This window comes from Martes martes, assembly GCF_963455335.1.
Source record: "Martes martes genome assembly, chromosome: 1".
NCBI classification, from domain to species: Eukaryota; Metazoa; Chordata; class Mammalia; order Carnivora; family Mustelidae; genus Martes; species Martes martes.
In genome coordinates this window covers 113,477,472-113,499,991 of record NC_137888.1, presented here as the reverse complement: position 1 = coordinate 113,499,991, position 22,520 = coordinate 113,477,472, and the positions used below count along the sequence as shown (strand labels likewise).

At 39.3% G+C, this 22,520-nt stretch overlaps 1 protein-coding gene across 1 annotated transcript in view; it reads left to right on the top strand.

The window, feature by feature from the left end:
• ATP13A4 (ATPase 13A4) overlaps positions 1 to 22,520 on the top strand; it is a 131,226-nt gene that overhangs the window by 87,323 nt on the left and 21,383 nt on the right. The window contains exons 14-24 of the mRNA XM_080818045.1: positions 2,766 to 2,916; positions 4,709 to 4,795; positions 5,027 to 5,180; positions 6,374 to 6,485; positions 11,256 to 11,380; positions 15,504 to 15,667; positions 16,483 to 16,605; positions 17,827 to 17,906; positions 19,406 to 19,448; positions 19,869 to 19,978; positions 21,830 to 21,926. Of these exons, the coding sequence (XP_080674171.1) occupies positions 2,766 to 2,916; positions 4,709 to 4,795; positions 5,027 to 5,180; positions 6,374 to 6,485; positions 11,256 to 11,380; positions 15,504 to 15,667; positions 16,483 to 16,605; positions 17,827 to 17,906; positions 19,406 to 19,448; positions 19,869 to 19,978; positions 21,830 to 21,926 (1,246 nt within the window). The remainder of the gene's footprint in view (positions 1 to 2,765; positions 2,917 to 4,708; positions 4,796 to 5,026; positions 5,181 to 6,373; positions 6,486 to 11,255; positions 11,381 to 15,503; positions 15,668 to 16,482; positions 16,606 to 17,826; positions 17,907 to 19,405; positions 19,449 to 19,868; positions 19,979 to 21,829; positions 21,927 to 22,520) is intronic.

Here is a 22,520-nt window from a genome sequence, read left to right as displayed (position 1 = left end):
TTTTAGCACCACACCCAGTGCTCCATGCAATACATGCCCTCCTTAATACCCACCACCTGGCTCCCCCAACCTCCCACCCCCCACCCCTTCAAAAACCTCAGGTTGTTTTTCAGAGTCCATAGTCGCTCATGGTTCACCTCCCCTTCCAATTTCCCTCAACTCCCTTCTCCTCTCCATCTCCCCTTGTCCTCCATGTTATTTGTATGCTCCACAAATAAGTGAAACCATATGATAATTGACTGTGCTTGACTTATTTCACTAAGCATAGCAGTTTTCAGCTCCCGGTGCTAAGGTTGGCACAGCTCTCTTGTGTGGCCCTCTTGTGGCCATGTCTGACTTTGCAGCCTTGGCTGCTTTTTCTCACTGCTGCCTTCACTTGTGATCAGGAAACATGGGACATTTACATTTTGGTTTTTTTTTTTAATGAAAGTGTTTCCCTTTCACACTTAACAACTTTCACCGCAAAAACATATATTACTAAAGGGTACATTATGGTTCTTCTTCGCTATGTAGATGACTTAGAATTTTCCCATAAAAGATTTTAATTACATGTGTTTAATACATTTTCATATTAAAATATTATTTATAGACAGGTCTCTTTCCGGGGTTAAAAAATAAATCATGGTGCTTCTAGCACTTAAGTCCACAAAATAAACCTCTTCTAAGTATTAAACATTCTAAAGTTCTTTCCATTTTCTCTCAAAGAGAGGTTTAGATATATACCTAGTCATCCTGTTAACTAGTGTGATTCTCCGTCAGCTTCTACAAAAAAAAAGTATGTATTTATTCAAATATGCAAACATCCAGAGAGCCGTTTCTTCCTTTTTTTTTTTTTTTAAGATTTTACTTATTTATTTGTCAGAGAGAGAGTGAGAGAGTGCGCACAAGTAGACAGAGTAGCAGGCAGATGCGGAGAGAGAAGCAGGCTCCTTGCCGAGCAAGGAGCCCCTTGCAGGACTCCATCCCAGGACCCGGGGATCATGACCTGAGCTGAAGGCAGAGGCTTAACCGACTGAGCCACCCAAGTGTCCCAGCAGTGTGTTTCTTATTTACATTTGTGTTCCTAGTGCTGTGGCATTATACCAGGTACATACAGCACATGCATAACAAATGTTTGTTTCATTTATTTTTCATTTATTTATTTTTTAAGATTTTACTTATTCATTTGACAGAGATAACAAGTAGGCAGAGAGGCAGGCAGGGAGAGGGGAAGGAAAGCAGGCTCTCTGCTCAGCTCTCCCTGCTGAGCAGAGAGCCTGATGCGAGGCTCGATCCCAGGACTCTGGGATTGTGACCTGAGCTGAAGGCAGAGGCTTTAACCCACTGAGCCACCCAGGTGCCCCAAATGTTTGTTTAATTTAAAATGAACTTACTATGTTCCATTTTTAAAATACTTTTCTACTTTTTGAATTGACATCATCTTACCTATAAAACTTCCAATTTCTAAAAGCAGCTTGTCAAATTTAAATAAAAATAATTGATATAATGTTTAGGTTATTGACTAATTAATTAGGTCTGCCACTCTTTCTTCCTCCTTTCCTTCCTTCTCTCAAAAAGGTCAAAGTTGGCTTTAATGACTAAAAGGGAAGTTTAAAATTTGAAAAAAATTGATACATTTAATTAATAACAAAGAATACCGATTCAATATTGGGTAAGAAGTAGCCATCTGACTTAAAGGCTATTAAGTATCTTCTTGTAAAAGGTAAGCTCATCTTTAATAATTCTTATTTTTTCCCAAAGTCTTGCCTAATGTGCCAGCTACTTCCAGAGCCCTCAGAAGACTGCCTGAGGCTATTTGAGTGGGATCAACCATAAACATTCAAATAAGAATATAAAGACAAGGATGAGAGAGAGTTCTATTTATTTGTTGTGTAAACCAGGGTTTGGCGCAATCTTCAAGAACTCAGAAACACATATTCAGAATTACACGGTGATGAGAGTGTGTGTGCCATCTTAAAAGTAAGATCCTCCCCCACCTTATCTGTGTCTGCTTTCCAGCCTGAGCTTAAGCTTCTGTGTTAATCACGTTGCTGGTGATTGCTTAATGTTTACTGAAATACTAGGGAATATGTTGAAAAGCACTAGGATAACTTGAACTTTTGATACATAATGATAGGTACAATCAACAGAGTCGGTAATCAGCCAAGAGGTTTTTGAACTTGTAGGGAAGCTTGAATGAGAAAGCCAGGAAGAAATATGGCTGAATTATGAGTTAACACTGTGGTGTGGTTGCTTTCAAGAAGAAAAGGCTAGAGCAACCTAAGGCCATATTTAAAGAATTGCAATGTTCTTATCATCAGAAATAATAATCTGATCCTGGAGACTGTATTCGAAGGCAAACTATGACAAATACAAACTTTCCCAATAAAGAGCAATTAGGATGGTGAGAGGTCTGGAATCTGCGCATTGGAGGCACAGCTAGACGTTCCTGCGTAACCCCAGAGGAAGAAACGATAATAGGGATATGCTTCAAACTAAGGGTGATACTTCTAGTTTTTTCCCATACCTCCGGAACTAAACCAGTGGCAGAGAAAGAACAGGGAAAAGAAAGACCTTGAAAGAACCCAGAGACCTTTCTCATACTTGCTGAACTTATAGAAGGACGATGGCTAAATGAAGCACTATTAATCTGGGGTTGCGGATTGGTGAATGGGTACGAATGTAACAAACCATGCTAAATTAATTTTTAAATGGATATTTACTTCCAGAAGCTCCATTGTGGCATGGAGGGCGAGAACTGAAGCCCCTTTTCTTTTCTCCTTTAGCTTCCAGGAAATCCACAGCTTTGCCTCGGGCAGGTCTTTGCCATGGGGCCCGCTGTGTGCCGCCATGGCCAGCTGCCACTCTCTGATCCTTCTCGATGGGACCATCCAGGGAGATCCTCTGGATCTCAAGATGTTTGAAGCCACCACCTGGGTAAGACCCTGCTTTTCACGGAAGCTCAGAAGCATCTTCAATGCCAGGACAACACAGATTCAGTACTTACAAGTATGAGGTTTACGATAAAGAGTGGCGTGTGGTAGTGACATGCAAACTAATCTAAGCCTGTTTTCCGCACCTGTACAATGTGTCTAATAATATTATCTCCATTGTAGGGTTATTGTGAGCATTAAATAGAATGACGCATTTAAAAAAAAATCCCTGGTAGTGTGCCTGGACTATTACAGGTTAATAGGATTAATGTAATTATGATTATTATATATCTTCCAACTCTTGAGACAATATAATTATTGTATAATTATTTTCCAACTCTTGAGCAAGGTCTGGTTTTAAAGTTTTCTAGAACGTGGGGATTAGGAAACAGCACTGTCTTCTGTGCTTAGGATAACTCATTGTTCCCAAAAGTTTTATTCTTATTCATTAAATATTGATTTTGTTTCCAAAGCTAAAAACAAGAGAAAGGGAAAGCATGAAAGAACTTTTGTTGAGACTCTGAAGGAGATTTAAGAACAAACGGTGTAGTTCAGGGTTCCCAGTTCTGGTTTTGTCTTTGTTCTGTAGTCTGGCTTCCCAGTTCTAGTTTTGGCTCTATTCTGCTTGACCCTATGAAGTCAGCCCTCTTGTTGGGACTCTGGCTCTCATGACCTTAAAATGATGGGGCTGAATTAGATCAGCAGTGTTCCTATAAAGCAGACAAAACAAAACAAAACAAAACAAAGCAACCAAGCTGGAATCTTTTCTTAAAAAGAAACCTTATTTCCATAGCTGTCTATCACACCCAGTGCTCATCTCAACCTGATGTGCTATATGGTGGCTAACAGAATATAATTAGAAAAAAAAAAAAACACAAAAATTATCTTTCTTGACACACAAAAAAGAAACCTTATTCAGAAGTATTCTATAAAACACCAACAGTTGGAGTTGCTGTGGCTGAGTACCACATGAAGTGCAGGAAGCGCCTTCCACCTACTTAGCCACAAGCCCACCCCCAACCCCCTGCATCCTGGTGCAGCTCTAGACCCCCGTGATACCTGTGTTAGCCCCGCTGAAGGAGGCAATCTCTAGAGTCCCTTCCAGCTCTGGTGGGGGCGCCGTTCTGTAGCAGGCCGAGGTAACCTTGCCAGTCCCCCATCCTTCCTGGGTCACTGTTTCTGTATCTTTAAGTAGGAATTACAATTTCCTGTCTGAGATTTTTTTTTTTTTTTTCAGCTGCTGGCTGATATGATTACAAAGCATTTTGACATCTTTGGGTAAAAGGTTCCTTTGACTATAATTTAGGGTTATTATTTCAGCAATGACTGAGTGTTTACTGAACACTAGCCATGCCCATCACAGTCCCTGCCCTGCCTGGCCCTGAGGACTATCGATTCAAGTTAGATAGAGAGGGAAGGGCAGGAACAGCCTCAAAGTCCAGGAAAACAGAGACCCTTGCACACAAGTCTGACTCTTAATGCTCACTATTTTCAAGTTAAGCTCTTCAGAAGTGGAGAATGAAGCTTTATGCAGCACATTCCAACAGAGAAAGCAGGATAAAATGCGTGAATAATTCAGAAGTATCTGCCCTTCAAGTTCTGCTGTATTTCCAATGCACTTTTTTCCCCCTGTGGTGAAATATGTCTCGTTCACCTCCATCTAGCTGAGGGAGGAGACTTGGAGAATACATTGAGGTGGTCTCAGGATTTTCTCAAGGGGCGAGTTTGAGCCTGGTATTAGTGGATGATGAGAAATAAATAAATCTCTACAATGAAATATCCCATTTGTGAAATAGGAGATGGCTATTTCTGGGGACGATTTCCACATCACGGGAGTGCCAGCACATGCCATGGTAGTTAAGCCCTGCAAAACAGCCAACCAGGTAAGCCTTGCCTGCTTTCTGCCTCATAATGCTCAAACTTAAAGGGAAAATCTCATCAAGCCTACAGTTTTGAAAGGGCACAGGTATGTCTTCTTTGAATTCCGTGTGTGAAAATTGCTAATACCTTGGTTCCTGCATCTGCTAAAATAAGAATAGAGGGAGGAGTAATTAATTCCTAATATCTAAGAGCTATGCCGGTATGTCCCTCTCCATTCCTCATCCCTCAACCAGGTCCCAGTGGAAGGGATTGCAATCCTGCATCAGTTCCCATTCTCGTCAGCACTGCAGAGGATGACAGTCATTGCCCAAGAGATGGGGGGTGACCGGCTGGCATTCATGAAAGGTGCACCAGAAAGGGTGGCCAGCTTTTGCCAACCTGAGACAGGTAAGTGAATAGATTTGTAGTACAATTGACAAATCTGTATTTCCAGCCCAAATGTGTCCCATCAGCACTAAATCTATAAATCTAATTGCCTACTGGTCATTGCTAATGTGGTGACTCAACTGATATCCCAAACTCATACTTAACCTTTCTCGCTTCCTGTATTTTCCATCTTGGTGAATGGTACTACTAATTTACACTGCTATCCCTAATTTAGGATTTGTCCCTGATTCCTCCCTCTCTTCATAGCCTCTGTTTTGTCAACTGCTAGTCCATGGCCCTGTCACTCCATGAGCTCAGTCCCTCATCATCCCTCCAATGGATCCCTTCAATATTTGGTGAATCGAACTCCAGCCCCTGGTCTCCCCTACTCTGATTCACCTTTTACACTGGGACCAGATTGGTTTTTCCACCACATACTGTAACCATGTTGTCACTTTCTTGTTCTTATTCTTCTGGTTGCTTCCCACAGGCTCCAGGATGGTCTCATACTCCTTTAGAATCATATATTAGACCTTCATGATCTGACTCTCATCATACTTTCCAGATATGCTTTACCAGTACTGTCCTCCCCTCTTGTGCTTCCCTGAGCTGTGCTCACTACTCAAGTCTTGCTGTTTTGTGTCTCCATGTCTGAGCATATGATGCTTCCTTGGTCAAAAATGCCTTTACCCTTCCTTCATCTACCCACTTCCTGCCAGTATGGTATAAGCCCCTCAAAGTGTTTCCATAGCACATTGCGATTACTTGGATCCCATTGCAACGGTAATGATCTCATTCTACCCTCAGAGACAGAGATCTCTAGAGCAGGGCCAGAAGTTTAGTCTCTGCAGACTCGACACCTGACACATACATTATAAGTAGACTCTCCATAAATGTTTGTTGGTTAAACTGGGGAAAAAAGAATTACATGCTTTCCCCATCTTTTTTACATTTTCCTTCCTTCCTTCCTTCCTTCCTTCCTTCCTTCCTTCCTCCCTTCCCTCCAATGCTTCATTCTCATTTCAGTTTCACTGGATCCCAAGAGGTCAATCCTGACAACGTAATTATGTTTAGGGTTCCCACTGACTTATTTGTGTATCTTTTTTAGAAGTGTGTTTTCTTGGGAAATAATTGAATTTGTTTGTAAAGAATTTCTCCAACCAATACTGACTGAGTAAATGTTGCATACTAATCTTGCATTATTTTCTGAACAGTACCAACTAGTTTTGTTAGTGAACTTCAGAGTTATACAACACAGGGCTTCCGGGTGATAGCACTGGCCTACAAGAAGCTAGAAATGGATCATCACAGCACTGCCCTGACAAGGTAAGTGGGAAGAATTTGATAAGGCAGAATGGTTTGCTGGGCAGTGGACTAGGCAGGGGACTGAGCAACATAGCTTGCTGGGATTTTGTGTGCATAAAGCTTGGTAAACAAGGATATAGTCATTCTTGTCCTGCCTCAATCACAAAGCTGATGTGAACACTGGGAGAATTTATGAGAAATAGCTGTATAAACTACAAAATATGTTCTAATTGTACACAAACATGAATATAACCAGTGTTTCAGAGAATTTGAAATTATGGTTATGACCTCATTTTGAACCAAATACAAGTAGCTATTTTTTTTAGAGTTAGTGAATTTGTTGAGTTAGTAAACATAACATTTGTCTGAAAAAAATTCTTGATAAATACTCAACTTAACGAAACAATAGAGCTTAGATTTAATGTGTGATACAGATAATGTTTGTAAGAAAGCAAGAAAAGTTTCAGAGGAGCCCTTCTAGAGAAAGTTTTGATATGTAAAAGGAGTGCTTAAAAACTAAAATGGACTGGAATATTTATTAGTTCAAATTTGTTGCTTTATTTTCCATGGGTTAAAGATTACTGTGTTTATTTCGCCTCCACTGCCATGTCCAATACTCTGTGTCAGCTTCTATGGGTAACACTGCTGTGGAGATAATCAAGGCTTATTTTGTTATTTTGGATTTTAAATTCGTGAGGTCTAACATAATTGTGTTCAACCCTGCCAGATTCATATTACTGTAATTACATTTTGTACCACTTCCTTTAAGATAAAATTCATATGTAATATGATTTGCACATACTCTATAAAAATAATTATAATGCCCTCTCCTATAGTAAAAATAGAAGCAAAAGTACAATTCTTGACGAAAAGTAATAATTCAGTATTTGCTCAGCTGACTCCAGTAAATCAAACTGAAGCAATATACTCTTGCACCTGTGTGTAGAATCACGGGGTGGGGGGGTTGTTGCAACAGTTAAGAGTGCCGACTGATACAGATGTGTTTACATATTGAAATCTCAAATACCACCAGCAGTTGTGCTGTCAGTGAGATGACTCTGAAATAGTTACAAATTCTTGGTTAAACTAAATAAAACTGTATAATCTCTTTTCAATTTACATGGTAGTTACATTCCTGAAAAGCTCAACAGGATATCAAAAATGTGCAAAAATGTTTTGTGCTTATATGTAAAACACAGCAAGGGGAAGTATAAAAATGTATATTCATTTAAGATAATATTAGTAGTATTAGATATATTATAATAATACAGTATACTATATACTGTAATAATAGTACAATATAAACTGTATAAGCCTATGCTGGTTTAGGAAAGTATAAATGATATTTTTATGTCCATGAATGTCCAGTAAAATATTCGAAAGGCATGTGGGATGCAGGGGAATTCTTTACTGTGCATGGATCATTGCAGAAAATCTTTGATAGATGCCTAAAAATTTTCCAAAATGTCCTCTAGAGGCAGTACCACTCCTGTTGAGAATCACCCAAATGCCCCAACTCAGTCATTTTGTGAATGGGCAGAGAGGGAAGTAGCACATTGAAAATCCCTGAGTATTGGATTCCTGTGACCAGCTTACATTGACCCTCAAAACTTGGGCTATTACAACTCTGGGTATTTACTGTAATTTAATCAATACAGGCCATTCACATACTCAAGTCAGAGAGCTACAAGTGAACTATGAGATTGGATGTCACATTTTAAAGAAAAGAAATCTTGGGTCCAGGATATACCAGAATTGGGAATGGAACTTTGTTTCTTGAGAACCTGTTGACAGATATATATCAGGACTCTGGCTAACATGCTCCTGCTTCTGATTATTATAATAAAATATTTGCATTTCTACACATTTCAAAATAATGGCTTTAGGGCTGCTGCAGATAACAAAGCACTAATGGTGAAGGCACATAAGCCGTAGGGAATGGTGAGGGCTGGGTACAGAAGAGAGTACATGGCCTGGCTAACAACACTGAAATTCCAACTTTTTCAAAGTCTGGTAATATCTAAACACTTCTAGGATCTCATAGGATCTAATCTTAGGTTGTCGCTTTGCACCCCCGCCCCCCCCCGCCCCCGCGCCGTGTGCTAAAGCCACCGCACCACTACATCTATTCCTAGCTAAGCTAATTTACCTAATTACCTTTGCTAATCCCTAATTAGAGCAGAACAGTCTTTCTTTCGAGGGGGATGTGTGTGCGAGTGTGTGTGTGTTTACTCAAAGTGCTTTCAGCACTGATATTATAATTTCTTTGAGTGTTCTTGGCCCACTTTTTGCACATTTCAGCCTTTGCATGGATTTTAAGAACATGAAGTGTAATTTCACGGATGACAATGCTTCTTTCGTGTTACAGTCCCCATTCTTTATTATTTTTCGATGTTTCAGGAGGACGTATGATGTCTGTGCAGAAGCAGGAAAAGATAGAATAGTGATTCCAAGTTGCAGACCTTGAGATCCCTCAAGGAACCACTTCTCTACTTCTTGGTATTTCTTTACTTCATATTGAAACTCATGAAAAGGAGGATCATATAGTGTTAGAGCTAGAAGAGATCTTGGCAATCCATTAGTTTTACCACCTTCTATCACAAAATAAGAAATAGATGACCAAACAAAGAAAGTGATTTGCCCATGGTCATATAGCAAGATAGTGGCAGATCTGGGATTAGAAGTATAGTCTCCTGATTATTTTATATTGAATCCTATGAACACCAGGTGCCAGAGGAACCAGAAATAGGAGTGCCAAGGTAGGTTGCAGAGTATGTCAGATGGTAGACCCTGTGGCCATTTTTTTGACCCAGTTTGATGCCTTGTGGTTGGCTTATGTCATATCATGTCATATCATATCATGTCCTTGGATACAAGGACCACTAGAAAGATTGGAGGACCTCAATCAGGGATGAACTAAGTTATCATTCAAAGAAGAGCTCAAATCTCTTCTGTTTCAGGAAAGTTTCTCCAATCATTCCACCTAAAAATGATTATATTTTCCTCTCTGACTCCATAGGACATTATCTGTACATCATGGTACTTTTCTCAGCCTTCCATACAACTGAGGTGATCAAGTCTAATGTTGTCCTGTTGGTTAAACATGAAATCTTTGGAGTTAGGGGCTACTGTAGTTTCTGCATATTCTCTCCCCCTTTTCCTTAGTCCTGCTCTTTCACCTAATTAGGTATTTAGTAAATGGTCAGTCACTTGACAGACTGGCTTCACTTTCCATAAGAACCCTCTGACAGCAGAATTTCTGAAAAAGGAAATAAATTTTCCTAGGCTGCCTATCAAAAAAATGGTCACACCAGACACCAGAGCACTTCAACTAAGGCTACCCTGTCTGAGCACTTCCTCTGTGCTGGGCACCACGTGCATGTTGTTGAGCCTATTGTCGAAACAGGCAAGCTAGTCCTCAAGTTGTTGAGACAGATCAGATAACAAAGAATGGTGAGTGATAAAGGAACAAATAAAATGCGTGCTGCCCTGAGGCAGAGGTAAGATGCAGAGGGAGCAATTATTTCTACCTGGGGAGGTTTTTATGGGGAGGCACAAGTGAAGTGGCCCTCAAAATATAAATGGGAAGTTTAAATGGCAGATCACGGGGGAACTTACAACCTTCTCCATGAAATAAGAAAGAATGTCTTACGGCAGTCCAGAGCAAATGTTTCGAGATGGTTGAGTACAGAGCATAGCCATGGTGGCTGGGTCACCTTGTCTGGACGTTAGGGTAGTTGAAGAATTTACTGATAGAGAAAGCTGAAAAATTAGTTTGGAACCAGATTATACAGAGACTTAATTCCAGGTTCAGAAGAATGGGGAGTTCCTGGGGTGAGTAGTGCAAACTCTGCCGACTTCCTTCCAGCCATTCTGGTGGAGATGTTAGTAGCGTCTTAGGAGCATGACTAACTTTAGCTCCTGCCCCTGGCTGACAGGAGGCCCAGCATTGAGACGCCCATGGCAAGCAAGGCCAGGTTCTCTCCTGGGCGCTGCTTTCATTCATATTTCAGCCAGAATTAGGCAATACTGGTGTCTTGCTCTTGTGTCTGCTAGAGATGTCTGGGTCTCAGATAAATGAATCATGGGAGAATTTTTGGGTCCCTGAAAATTGGGTCCCTGAAAAGTACCCCCAAAATTACTCCCCTGCACTTAATCCTGTGGAATGACTTGGTGACGATCTTGTGGTGATTGAGAGCCTCAGAGGCCCCACTTCCTTGCAGAAACCCTCACACCTTAAGCGAAAGAGCAGTGCTGCCTGTCTGCAGAGGGAGGAAGGGAAGGGAGGAGAGAGAGGGCTGTGTTTTAAGCTTCAGATTTCCTGGGGTTGAAATAGTATTACTTATAGGCCTGGATTCTGGAGAAATTGGCATTTTGTTTTCTTGTTCTTGAGCCTCACTTACTTTTTACGATGTTCTGTACCAGAGCTAGAACTCCTCCCAGGTGGTTGCTAACAGGTGAGGTGCTGGAAATCAGACTAGTCACAGCAAAGAAAGAAGACTTTGAATCATTTGATTCATTCTCTATGAAAGTTAAAGCAAATATTTCGCTTAATAAATACTCTCTTTTCCAATTGATTCAGTCAGAGTAAATGTCTTGATGTCCTTCCTGTCCCCTCCCATCTTCTTTCTGAGTATTTCCTGGCATGTATGTAGTAGTTAAGGAATGGTGCTTAAGCGGGTGAGTGGGAACCACTCTGACAGGAACATATATGCCTTTGTTTTTGTTTTGATTCCCCAAAGAAGGACCACAATGTGCTATTTCTGCTCAGTTATATGTATATATTTCCAGGGACAAAGTAGAATCAGACCTGATATTTCTGGGATTGCTGATCTTGGAGAATCAGCTGAAGGACGAGACAAAACCTGTTCTGGAAGAACTCATCTCAGCCCGGATAAGGACCGTAATGGTCACAGGTATAGAACAACGTGTATGTGAAAACAGAAAGAATTTGATGCGGAAATAGGCAAGATTCACTCATCTCCCAAAGATTGTTGACAACCTACTGTGGGTTGGACACTATTCTAGGTACTGGAGATTGGCAACAGAAAATGCAAAGTTACTTTTTTCACCAAGTTTCTATTCAGGTGGGGTGAGATAGAAAATCAATCAATCAGTCGAGCAAATAAATAAGCAGCTAGCTTTAAGAGTTATGAGGTACATGAAACAAAACAGAGTGATGTGGTAAAGTGTGTCTGACTGGCTAATATATATGTGGTGTCCTCTCAGAGAGGGGTCATTTGGGATAACACCTGCCAGATAAGAAGATGTGAGCCATGCAAAGATGGTGATTTTTGTTAAATGTTAGAGGAAGAGAAATGTTCAGTCAGTGTGGTCTGCAAACTACACTGAAGGCCCATCAATAATGAGGCCTATGATTCCGGTAGTAAAAACTGCTATACCCGTACTTCTTTCAAACCCCAAATCACACAAACAGGGGCGGGGTGAGAAAGGATCATGCAAGAGAAGTGTGTGGAATTTCTTAATGAATCCTTTTGAGTGGAACTGATGATGTCTTAATGCATTCATTTGTTTGAGTGTGTGCCTTTCTTCCCCTGCTTTTAAGTCCGATGCATTCAAATTGTGATAATTGTGTCACCAAGATACAGTATTTCCCCACCAGAGCCCATATTCCCCAGCCCACTTGCCCTGAACCCAATGTCATTGCAGAGAACTCTAGGATACTTCTACTTCCCCCTCCGTACCTCTCCATCTTCCATTCTATTACTGCAATCCAAGAGACTTTGGGATCACTTTTACTCTATCCCTTTTTAGGGATGTGAGTTAATTTACTACTTCGAATTCCCCTTATGTTATGACCCTTCTGTTTCAAAAATATTTATTTAGCACTTATTTGACACATTCTCACAATCTGTCCTTAGTATTGAAATAAAAATACATTATTCTGTACCCTACCTCTTCTCTTTTGCCCTCACATAGAAATTTCTGTTCTCTTTCTCTGCTCTCTTGGTTAAATTTTTTTCCCCAAGACTTGTCCTTGGATAGGATGGAAGAGTGATATGTTCTCTGAATTCTTACATATCTCAGATATCTTTCTTCACTCTGACAGGTGAATGATATCTTGCCTGATATAGGATTTGGGGGTTATAGTCTTTTTTTTTTTTCTTAATGATCTCAGATGTTATTACAAGTCTAACGTCTGTCCACTATAGTTAATTTGTTCTCTTCCCTATATAATCATTTTCTTTAATTCTGGAGTTTAGAAATGCTACCGGGGTATGTCTATATGTTTATCTTTTTACATTAATTGAATATGGAACATAGTAAGCACTTTTAATCTATCTTCTTCCTGTCAGGAAAATCTCTTCTACTGTTCATTTAATTATTACCTTTGTTTTGTCTCCTCCTTTTTCCCTCCTGGAATTCCTGTTGTTCGCATGATAGGCTTCCTGGATCTATCCTCTTAGTCTCTTATCTTTTTTCTTGTGATTCTTGTATTTGTTATAATTTTGCTTTGTGTTTAAGATTTTTTTTTTTTTTTTGCGTCCAATTTTTCCAAAGGGCAAACTCAGGTTCCAAAAATGACCATTATCACCTCTTAAGTGTTAAGTTCTGAAATCATCTTTTGGGGGGGTGGTAATGGCCCTTAAAACCTTTTCTTTTTCTTTTCTTTTTTTTTTTTTTTTTGGTGGTGGTGGGGAGAGAGGAAGGCATATTTGAGTTTTTTTAAGTGCGTTCCTTATTTTTAATGTTCTAATGCAGGTTTCATCTATCTTCAACAACTACTCTATTTTGCCTTTCACGTGTTCTGGTTGTTCTGCCGGATCTTTTCTTGTTTAGTTTCTGGGATTTCTTAAATAGTTTGTTATATTTCTCTGTCAGATGATTGAGGCTCAGACCTGGGCTGAATCTCCCAAACAGTTGAACTTCTAGGATGGTGGATAACAAAATGGTCTTGTGTTGCAAAGCAGCCAAACTCTTGGTGACTTGCTAAGGCATGTGGTGAACTCCTCTTAGGACGCAGGGCTCCAGCCTCAGGGTAGATAGAAAAGCTCTCACCCACTAATTAGCTCTTCTGGAGATTCTCGTAAGTACTTTGGTAGAAATCTGAAGAAAGCCATGTCAGGGATAGTCAGCCAGGTGTTACGTTATTTATCGTTCAGTGGTTGCTCTAGGAATCACACCATCTGTACCTACCCTTTCCAGAAGACTTACAAACATAAAAGTCCTCTGCCTTTTTCTCCTTTATGTTATAGTTACCATGTATATGCAACAAATTATCTTAGATAAGTAATAAGACATATCTAAGAATGTCTTTATTTCTCTTTATTTCTGAAGGATTCTTCCACTAGCTATAGGAGTCTGAGTTGACTGTTCTTTCTTCAGCACTTCAAGAATATTCCACTGTCATCTTTCTTCCATATTTTTGATGAGAAATCTGTGATAATTTGAATAATCATTCCCTAAAATATAGTATATTTTTTTCTCTGTTTTTAAGATATTTTCTTTATCTTTGTTTTTAGAAGTTTGATTATAAGGTTTTTGGGTATGGTTCTCACTGAGTTTATCTTGCTTGAGATTCACCAAGCTTCTTAAATATATAATTGTAAATCTTTTACCATATTTGGGAACTTTTCTGCTTTACTTCTTCAAAACATTTTTTTTTCCTGTTCTCATTCCTTTCTCCTCTCCTTCCTGGACTCTAATGACATGAATCTTATTATTCTTCCATCTCTGTTCTTTTGTTTTTAAATTTTTCTCTCTGTTTTTCAGATTGTATAACTTTTATTGATTTATCTTTTAAATTCATTGACTCCTTTTCCTGTCATCTCCATTCTGCTCTTGAGAGCATCCAATGAATTTTTTATTTCAGTTATTATATTGTTCAATTTTGAAGTAGTCATTTGGTTCTTATTTACAGAGTGTATTTTTTTTTTTTTTTTTTACTTGAGAACTTCTATCTTGTCATTTATTTTAAGAGCATTAACCTTCAGCTCATGGAGGAGGCTTATAAGGGCTGCTTTAAAAATACTGTCTGGTAAGTCCAACACCTGGGTCATCCTTGGACAAGCAAATGTTGATTTTTTTTTTCCATGAGAATTGACCACATTTTCTAGGTTCATTTTTTTTTTGGTATGTTGAATATCCTGAACATTTAAATTATTATATTACAAGACTTTGGATCCTGTTAAAATCCTCTGGAGATTGTTGAGGCTGTTTGTTTGTTTTAGCAAGGAAAACTCTAGGATGAGTGAGGTGATTAATATCATAGTTCAGTTATTGAGGCTTTTGCTTTTCTCTGGGTTTGTTCTATGCATGCACAACTCTGAGTTGAGTTCATATCCTGAGTTAGTCTTTTTGTCCATCTATCTTCTTTCTTGGGTCTGCCCCATAATTCTTCAGCCTTCAGGCTCTTTTTTTTTTTTTTTTTTTTTTTTTTTTTCTGGTTTCTTTGGCCAGAAAGACTAAGTTTCTCTTGGAGTTTTAGCTTCCTTCACAGCTCTGAGACTAGGGTTCACATTCAGGTCAAACATGTGGGAGGAAAGAGAAAAAAAAAAAGCCCAAAATATCATCACCTTGTAGATTGTTTCTCCAGATTCAACTCCCTTCCACATTCTGCCTGCTTATGTTTACTTTTCAAAATCCTTGGATAGTTGTTTTTTGTATTTTGCCCATAGTTTTCCACTGTAATCAGTGGGAGACATAGATTTTAATGGTTTTATTCCAGTTTGGCTGAAAGTGGAACCACATGATACTATATTAAATCAGTGGGATTTTGCTTAATGTTTACCAAGCTAACAAATGATGGAGATAGATTTGAAATTTACCTTTTTATTTTTCCTTCCCACTCTCGGGAAAAACATATACTGGTAGGTTATGAAGTAACCAGATGAAAAGCAACAAGAATCACAAAAGGGATCATGAATCCATGGAGAATCAGAGTGAGAGAGAGACTTAGGAATTATTTCTTTTCACACCTAAAATAAGTTCTGAACTCCTTATCCTAGTTTTCCAGGCCATACATGAATTGATTCTATTTCTTCAACCTCATCTTGCTATACTTCTCCTTTCTTGTAGGCGACAATCTTCAGACTGCAATAACAGTGGCCAGGAAGTCTGGAATGGTTTCTGAAAACCAAAAAGTCATTCTCATTGAAGGAAATGAAACCACTGGGTCCTCCTCAGCATCTATAACTTGGAAATTAGTAGAAGAGAAGAAACAGATTTCATACCGTAATCAGGTATACCTAAAAAACAGACCTTCTGCAATATTATGGCTCACAGTGTTGGCTGCTGAGCAGCTTTGATTGGCCAAGATGTACAGGTAACCTAGAGTCAACATATTTCTCCAAATGGCTAACACATATGCTGTTTGAAGAGCTCCTATCACTTTCTCATACTGTCCTACTGAGCTTTAATGTATAGTGCTTTCCTGAGTGCTGAGAAGAATTCATTCTTTCAAGCGTTGGCTCTTGTTGGCTCTATATAAGAAAGAATGTAGTAAGCGGGACTGCGAATCTAATTTCTCATCTTCCCCTTGCTTGCTAGCCATCCCCTCCGGTCCAAAGGAGATTTAGTCCCTGGGAGAAAAACTGCTGTGTGCATTGGAGAATTAGATTATGTCTTCAGGGTGGGAAAAATGTTTTATTCATTTATTCCCAATCTTGTCAGTATCTTCTCTCCCTTGTGTCCTTGTGGGACAATATTAATTCTATAAGAAAACAAATTGTAACTTCTCACTTCAGGGAGAGATTTGTTAAGCTGCAATGCTTTGTATAGTACACTTGAAATGTGTGAAATGTGCTCTTCTCTGGGACTCACCATGGTCAAATCAGGTTGAGAACAAGACATGAGTAAGTGTTATTCTCCTATTCACTGGAGGCTGTTTGTGCAAAGATTGATCCAGCAAAGAGAAAGTACTTCTCTGAGGAATCAGGGCTGCAGTGTGACTCTTAAAGAGACACCAGAATGTCATCTTTTTCTTCTCTTTTATATATTTGTGGTTCTTTACCAAATCTCTATCAAATGCCTAAAGTAACTGTGTCTTGCTTTGCAGGATAATTACATTAATATCAGGGAAGATGTCTCTGATAATGACAGAGAAGGAAGTTACCATTTTGCCTTAAGTGGAAAAACTTTTCAGGTTATAAGTCAACATTTCAGCAGCCTACTACCAAAGGTAATCTCCCAGTAAAGATGCTGATGATGTCACTTACAGAACATGTTCCTAAGTAATTTCAAGCCTCTATAGATAAGATATATCTATTGAATATGTAAAAAGAAAGAGGCAGATATTTTTGTTGTCTCATTTCCTACTAGATTTAAAATCAGTGAATTTGATTAGCCAATTTCTCATCATCTATAGGAATAAATTATTAAGGAATTATCAAATCATAAATATTGCTTTTGGGTGGCTGTCTTTACATTGCCATGGTGAGGGGTCTCCTACTATAGTGGAAATCCAGCAATTATACAGGAAGGCAGACCAAGAATAGAGGAATTCCATTAGGTTTTTGATAGAGAACCTCTATACAAAAGACAGTCAAACTTAACACTTTTCTGATGAAGAACAAACTCATAGTGGGGGCAGGTAAGTTTTATATATAACATGTAGACAAACTAGAAAAAGACAGTATCCAGTAAAATACAAAGATAAATGGTTTTTATTCTTTTTTTTTTTTTTAATTCAATTGCTTATCCTCTTAGGTACTATTTAGGAAGAAAAGAATAAAGACTTTGAGGCTGACTGAACATTAAGCTGAGTTACTGCCAAAAAGAGCAGGAAATGTAGAGATCTAACACAGAAGAATTTAGACTCTATAGGATAAAGCTCAGGTGGATGGAGCTGGTATAGGTTTAATATCTCCAAACCATCAATGTTCCATAGCCCAGATTAGGCTTGGGATATTAGCTGAGTTTCACAATTGGTCAAGTCCAGATGGTATGGTTAAATCAAAGATCACAAATTGTCACTATTTCATCATTAGGCTGTTTTTCTGCTAGTTCTGAACAATTTTTTGAGAAGCAGTTACCTCTTTTCCTTTTCCTGGGTTGTTAACCTCTGGCTATCTTGTAATTTCTGCTACTCTACTGACTCAAGATTCCATTAAGGTCCGGATATTTTTTGTTTTTTTACCACATTCTCAATGACAGCTCAGCTAAATTCCTGAAGATCATCATTTTAATCAATATTTTTATTACGTCTTTACTGATTTTTGGTCTCCTGCTCACTTACTTGACGACTAAGCTCTCAATGTCTTAAAATCCAAAAATGGACTTCTTGGAAACAAACAATTTTTGCCATTCATGGATTTTATTACCCAGTCAGTGTTCTGAGTATTATCAATTACCTCATGTATGGCTAACTGATATGCTGCAGTTTCTTTTGTGTTCCTTACAGATACTGATCAATGGGACCATCTTTGCAAGAATGTCTCCTGGGCAGAAATCCAGTCTGGTGGAAGAATTTCAGAAACTGGAGTAGGTTCTTTGCCATTTCGGGTGGTATGAAGTGCCTGGAGACATGGCAGTCAGGGAGAGTGTAAGAGGTACAGGAAGTCACCTACCTTGGCCAAGGCAGTGGTTCTTAACCTAACTGCATACGACAGTCACCTCAGGAGTTATGAAAACATAGCAATACCAAGACACCGTTGTCCAGAGATTCTGATTCAGTTGCTCATGTGAGGCTTAGACATTAGTGTTTTTTTCAGATCTCCTCAAGTAAGTCAACTGTGGATCCAGAGTTGAGAATCACTGGGCTAGGACATAGAGGGCATGAAAATGTAGGGTGAGAACTGAACCTGGAAGTGTAGTTTGAGTTCAGCTACTGAGGTACAATGAGAATTTAGATTTTATAAGTTATCACAGTTCTGATGTAAGGTGATTTATATGGCAAGAGATTCACTTCACCTTAAAAATATGAAAACATTTATATGACAGAGAATCCTTTCTGTCCTAAATCAGAAAAATTATTCTCTTCTAACACAAGGGTCTCCATTACAGAATAGACAGTTCAAATAACGTGCCCATCATTTAGGACCTTTTATTTCTTGTTAATAGAACCCATGGAGTCCTGAAAGCTTTCTTTACTTCTGGTGCTGGACCATACAGATGTGACTTCTACTCCTACTCATTCCCACTTAATCCTCCTACTTGATTTAGTCACTAGGCAAGCTTCTTGATTCAGAAAGCCCTGTCTTCTCCACATGGTTGACAACACAGACAGTAAATGAATTGCCTTCATATGACAGTATGGAAGAGAAGTATAGCCAATTCGGTAAATGCTGTGAGAGCACTCCTACCTTAAAAAGCAGACTATCTATCATTTTTGTCAACAATGAAAGCCAGCAGTCTGTATGGAACCTCAAAAAACTACCCTGAGGCAGGGATGTGTTTTCTTTCTTCAAAATCTGGGCCTGGCACTGCATTTTTTTAGTTGAGTGACTGCTAAGATGGCAGATCTCCTCTCCTGTTACTATTAACAGCACCAACAAGTAATTTTTTTCTTGTTTTAGAGATTATAAGGCACTCTTCCACTCACTGAATACGTATAACACTTTGTAGGAGAGAAAAATGATAGCCAAAATAGCCTAGTGATCAGGTCCAAAGATCTCTGTCTGGTTTCAAATCCGTTGCCCTCTATGGGTATGGGTACCATACCCATATGGGTACCATATAGTATATGGTACTATGCCATGGTATCACATCGTCATCTGTGAAAGTCCCACTTTATAGCCATCAAAGTTGCTTCCTAAACAGCGATGTTCAGGGTCTCCCTGAAATGCTTGGAATCAGGAATGGTGCACTGGACTGCTGAGTCACACTTTACTTTTAGTCAAACTAGACTCTTAGGAAAACTCCCTTAAAATGAATAATCAGTTCGAATCCTCAGTAATGAAGTTCAACTTATTTTTTAAATAGAGAAATTAATAGGTAAAATTGCTCTGATATCCCTTACATTTGACATGGTTCCCTTTTAGTTACTTTGTAGGTATGTGCGGTGATGGGGCCAATGACTGTGGGGTAAGTAGCTGCCAGGGTATGGGGCCATAGCGGCACTAGGACAGACAAAGACTTACACTTGATTGTGCTTGCCTGGAGTTCTCTAGAGATAGTATCCCTGGGATATACACTACCTCCATTGTTCTTGTTGGAGAAACTGATGTAGAAGGTTTGGGAGGGTTTCGACCAAAGCCACACAATGCCTCAGTAGTTGGCATAGACCAAATGAGGTAGAATATGGCTCTGGACTCCCCACTTCTTTGGCCGTGTCCCAGTGCCATCTTTTTCTTATATAGTAGGCAGAGCAAAATCTGGTCATCTCCTGGCTAGTGCTTGGGTCCACAAGCCACTTTGTGGCTAGCTTGACAGACTTTTCTCATGTAGCCTCAGGAGAGATGTATGTGAGTGGATATAGAGAGTAAAGTGACCCTTTACTTTCAGGCTTTGAAAATGGCTCACGTGGGCATCTCTTTATCAGAGCAGGAGGCATCTGTGGCCTCCCCTTTCACTTCGAAAACTCCAAACATTGAGTGCGTACCTCGTCTTATCAAGTAAGTAGATGCTTTCCACTAGCATTGTTTTAATTTCTCTTGACTTTTAGGTACAGATTCCATTGTTCTGTCAGGGAAAGAGCAGGGAAACTTTGTGTCCCTGGATGGGGAAGGTGCTTTGCAGGACAATGCAATCAGCCATTCTAATCCCAAGTGAATTTACCAGGAGTTAAAAATAAACTGTGGGAGAGCAGTGGAATTTCTAATGAAAATCACTCAATAGGTTACTTTTAGAAAATTGGAATCTGGACTTTGTTACTGCTTTGTAAGTGTTGCTCATATTCTTATTATTGTTATTTTTACATGGATCTCCTTAGATGCTTTATGATGGGGGACGGACAGAAACTTTTTCTTTCCTACCTGCCCTCTTTTCCGCTTGACTCTATGCTTTTTGGGATACTCTTCCCATCCCCAGTTTTCAAAATATTTATTCATCTTTGCTGCTTTTAACCAAAATTTCCCTTGGTATTTATCTCTGCCTCCCAGAATATGTACTTCTACTTTATTTTATTTGAATCATAGAGATGGTTAGCATTGTGGCCGCTTTGGGCTGTTATAACTAACATGTATTTACAGTTTGTGAAGTGCTCTAATACCTACTATCTTATACTTCAAAATACCCTGGAGATGTAAGAATGGTCACTATTTTCTTTTGCAAATATGGAAATTGAGGTTCAATTGATATGCCCAAGCTCAAACAGCCATATAGGATTAAAAATTCTATTAAAATTGATTTTATTTAAATATGTTTTATCTACAAATATTGTACTATTCCCACCACATTAAAATAATAATGATTTGGCTAGCTCTTCCCAATTTTTAAAAAAATTATGCATGTATTCGACAAATATTTATAGAGTAGGCACTTAGTGCCAGGGACTGGTGGAGACACTGAAGACCCAGAAGAAAGTAAATCACACATCCTTTGATCTCATAAAGCTTTCTTCTGGTGAAGAAGTCAGGCAATAAACACATATACAGATAAATCAAGGGTAATGGGGAAAGTTGGAAGGGGACTGGGGAGGTAGAACTGGCTGCTGCAGGTGGGTGGTATGTGAAAGCCTTTCTAAGGAGGTGAGAGATGAGGAGAAACTATGTTCTGGTAAAGCAAATGATAGCAGCAGAGCCCCCACACAGGAAAAAGCCTGTTTTAAAATCAGGTTTTGGAATCCCAGGAAAACATTACGACCAGAAGGAAATTTAAACTCTATTTTCTTTCCAATGAAAGATACAAAAGTGACATTTCATAAGTAATCTATTTTATGCTTTCAATATATACTATTTACTCAGATTCAATCAACATGAACAGAAATAAGAATGCTCATTGTTTCCAGTCTATTTAAATTCCATGTATGACTAATTTCAGTACTGTTCTAGTCCAGTTTCAGAGAAAGTTGGGATTGCCAAATGAGATTTGAATGAAGTGAAACACCTGCAGGAAAATAGCCCCCAAGCCTGCAATCTTATTGAAATCCCTTAGTTCACAGATGAAGAAACTGTGACAGAAGGAAACTGACCTTCCAAATGACATCAGTGTGTAGGTGTGAGATCTGGGACCATTTCCTCTGACTCTGGGCTAACATAGTCCCCACAAAAAAAGGACAAGACTAACATTCGACCTGGACTCTGTAGCTGGACCAAACCTGTGGACCTCAGCCTGGAATGGGTGTTTCCTAAAAATCTAGTCCTATTCTGACAGCCGGCTCCCACGGGCTCAAGGCTGTCCAGTCTGTCAGACAAACAGGCTTTCGAGTTTTTTCTCCTGTGCTCAGCTGAACAGCACATTGTAACTGACCTCAATTCTTTCTATTCCTTTCATTTCCTCACTTTTTCATTTCTTTTCTCACACAGGGAAGGACGTGCAGCTCTGGTTACCTCATTTTGCATGTTTAAGTACATGGCTCTGTACAGCATGATTCAGTATGTTGGTGTTCTGCTGCTCTACTGGGTATGACTGGGGACCTGGGTTCTTGGTTAGTGAGGACCAAAACAAGTCGTGGTGTACCACCCGTCTCAGTTTGCAATGCTTTTTAAGGAGGAGTGCATGTGGGGAATTGCGAGCACCAGTAGCCCCTCTAAAACCACCTTTATTTTGAAAGTAAATCAGAAATAGATGAATGTACTCAGGAAAAGTTGATGGTGTCAATTCTCTGACTCTCTTGACATTTTTAATGCAGTGGTTGCTGAAGATCAGAACACAGCACTTTCTCTCTCGCTGTTGCTTCTGCCTGCTTGGACCAGGTCTCTCTCTTCCCAGTTGCAGTGTGACTCCACTCTAGGGTACCATTCATTAGAGAGATGATTCTCTGATTGGGGTTGCTGGTAAATATTTCATAGCCAGCTCTCCCTGGAAAAACAAGCCCTGGTTATTAATGTTTGCCAGCTTTCATGGTGTAAATACTACTATGGCTGGTTTCAAGCTGTCTACCTGCTGTCACTGAGCATGGAGTTGGGAGAGATATACAGGAGCATGCCATTTTGTAGTACTTGCACCACAGAGATATAAGAGTTGTAAATTTCTTGAAAGGCATAGATAACAGCA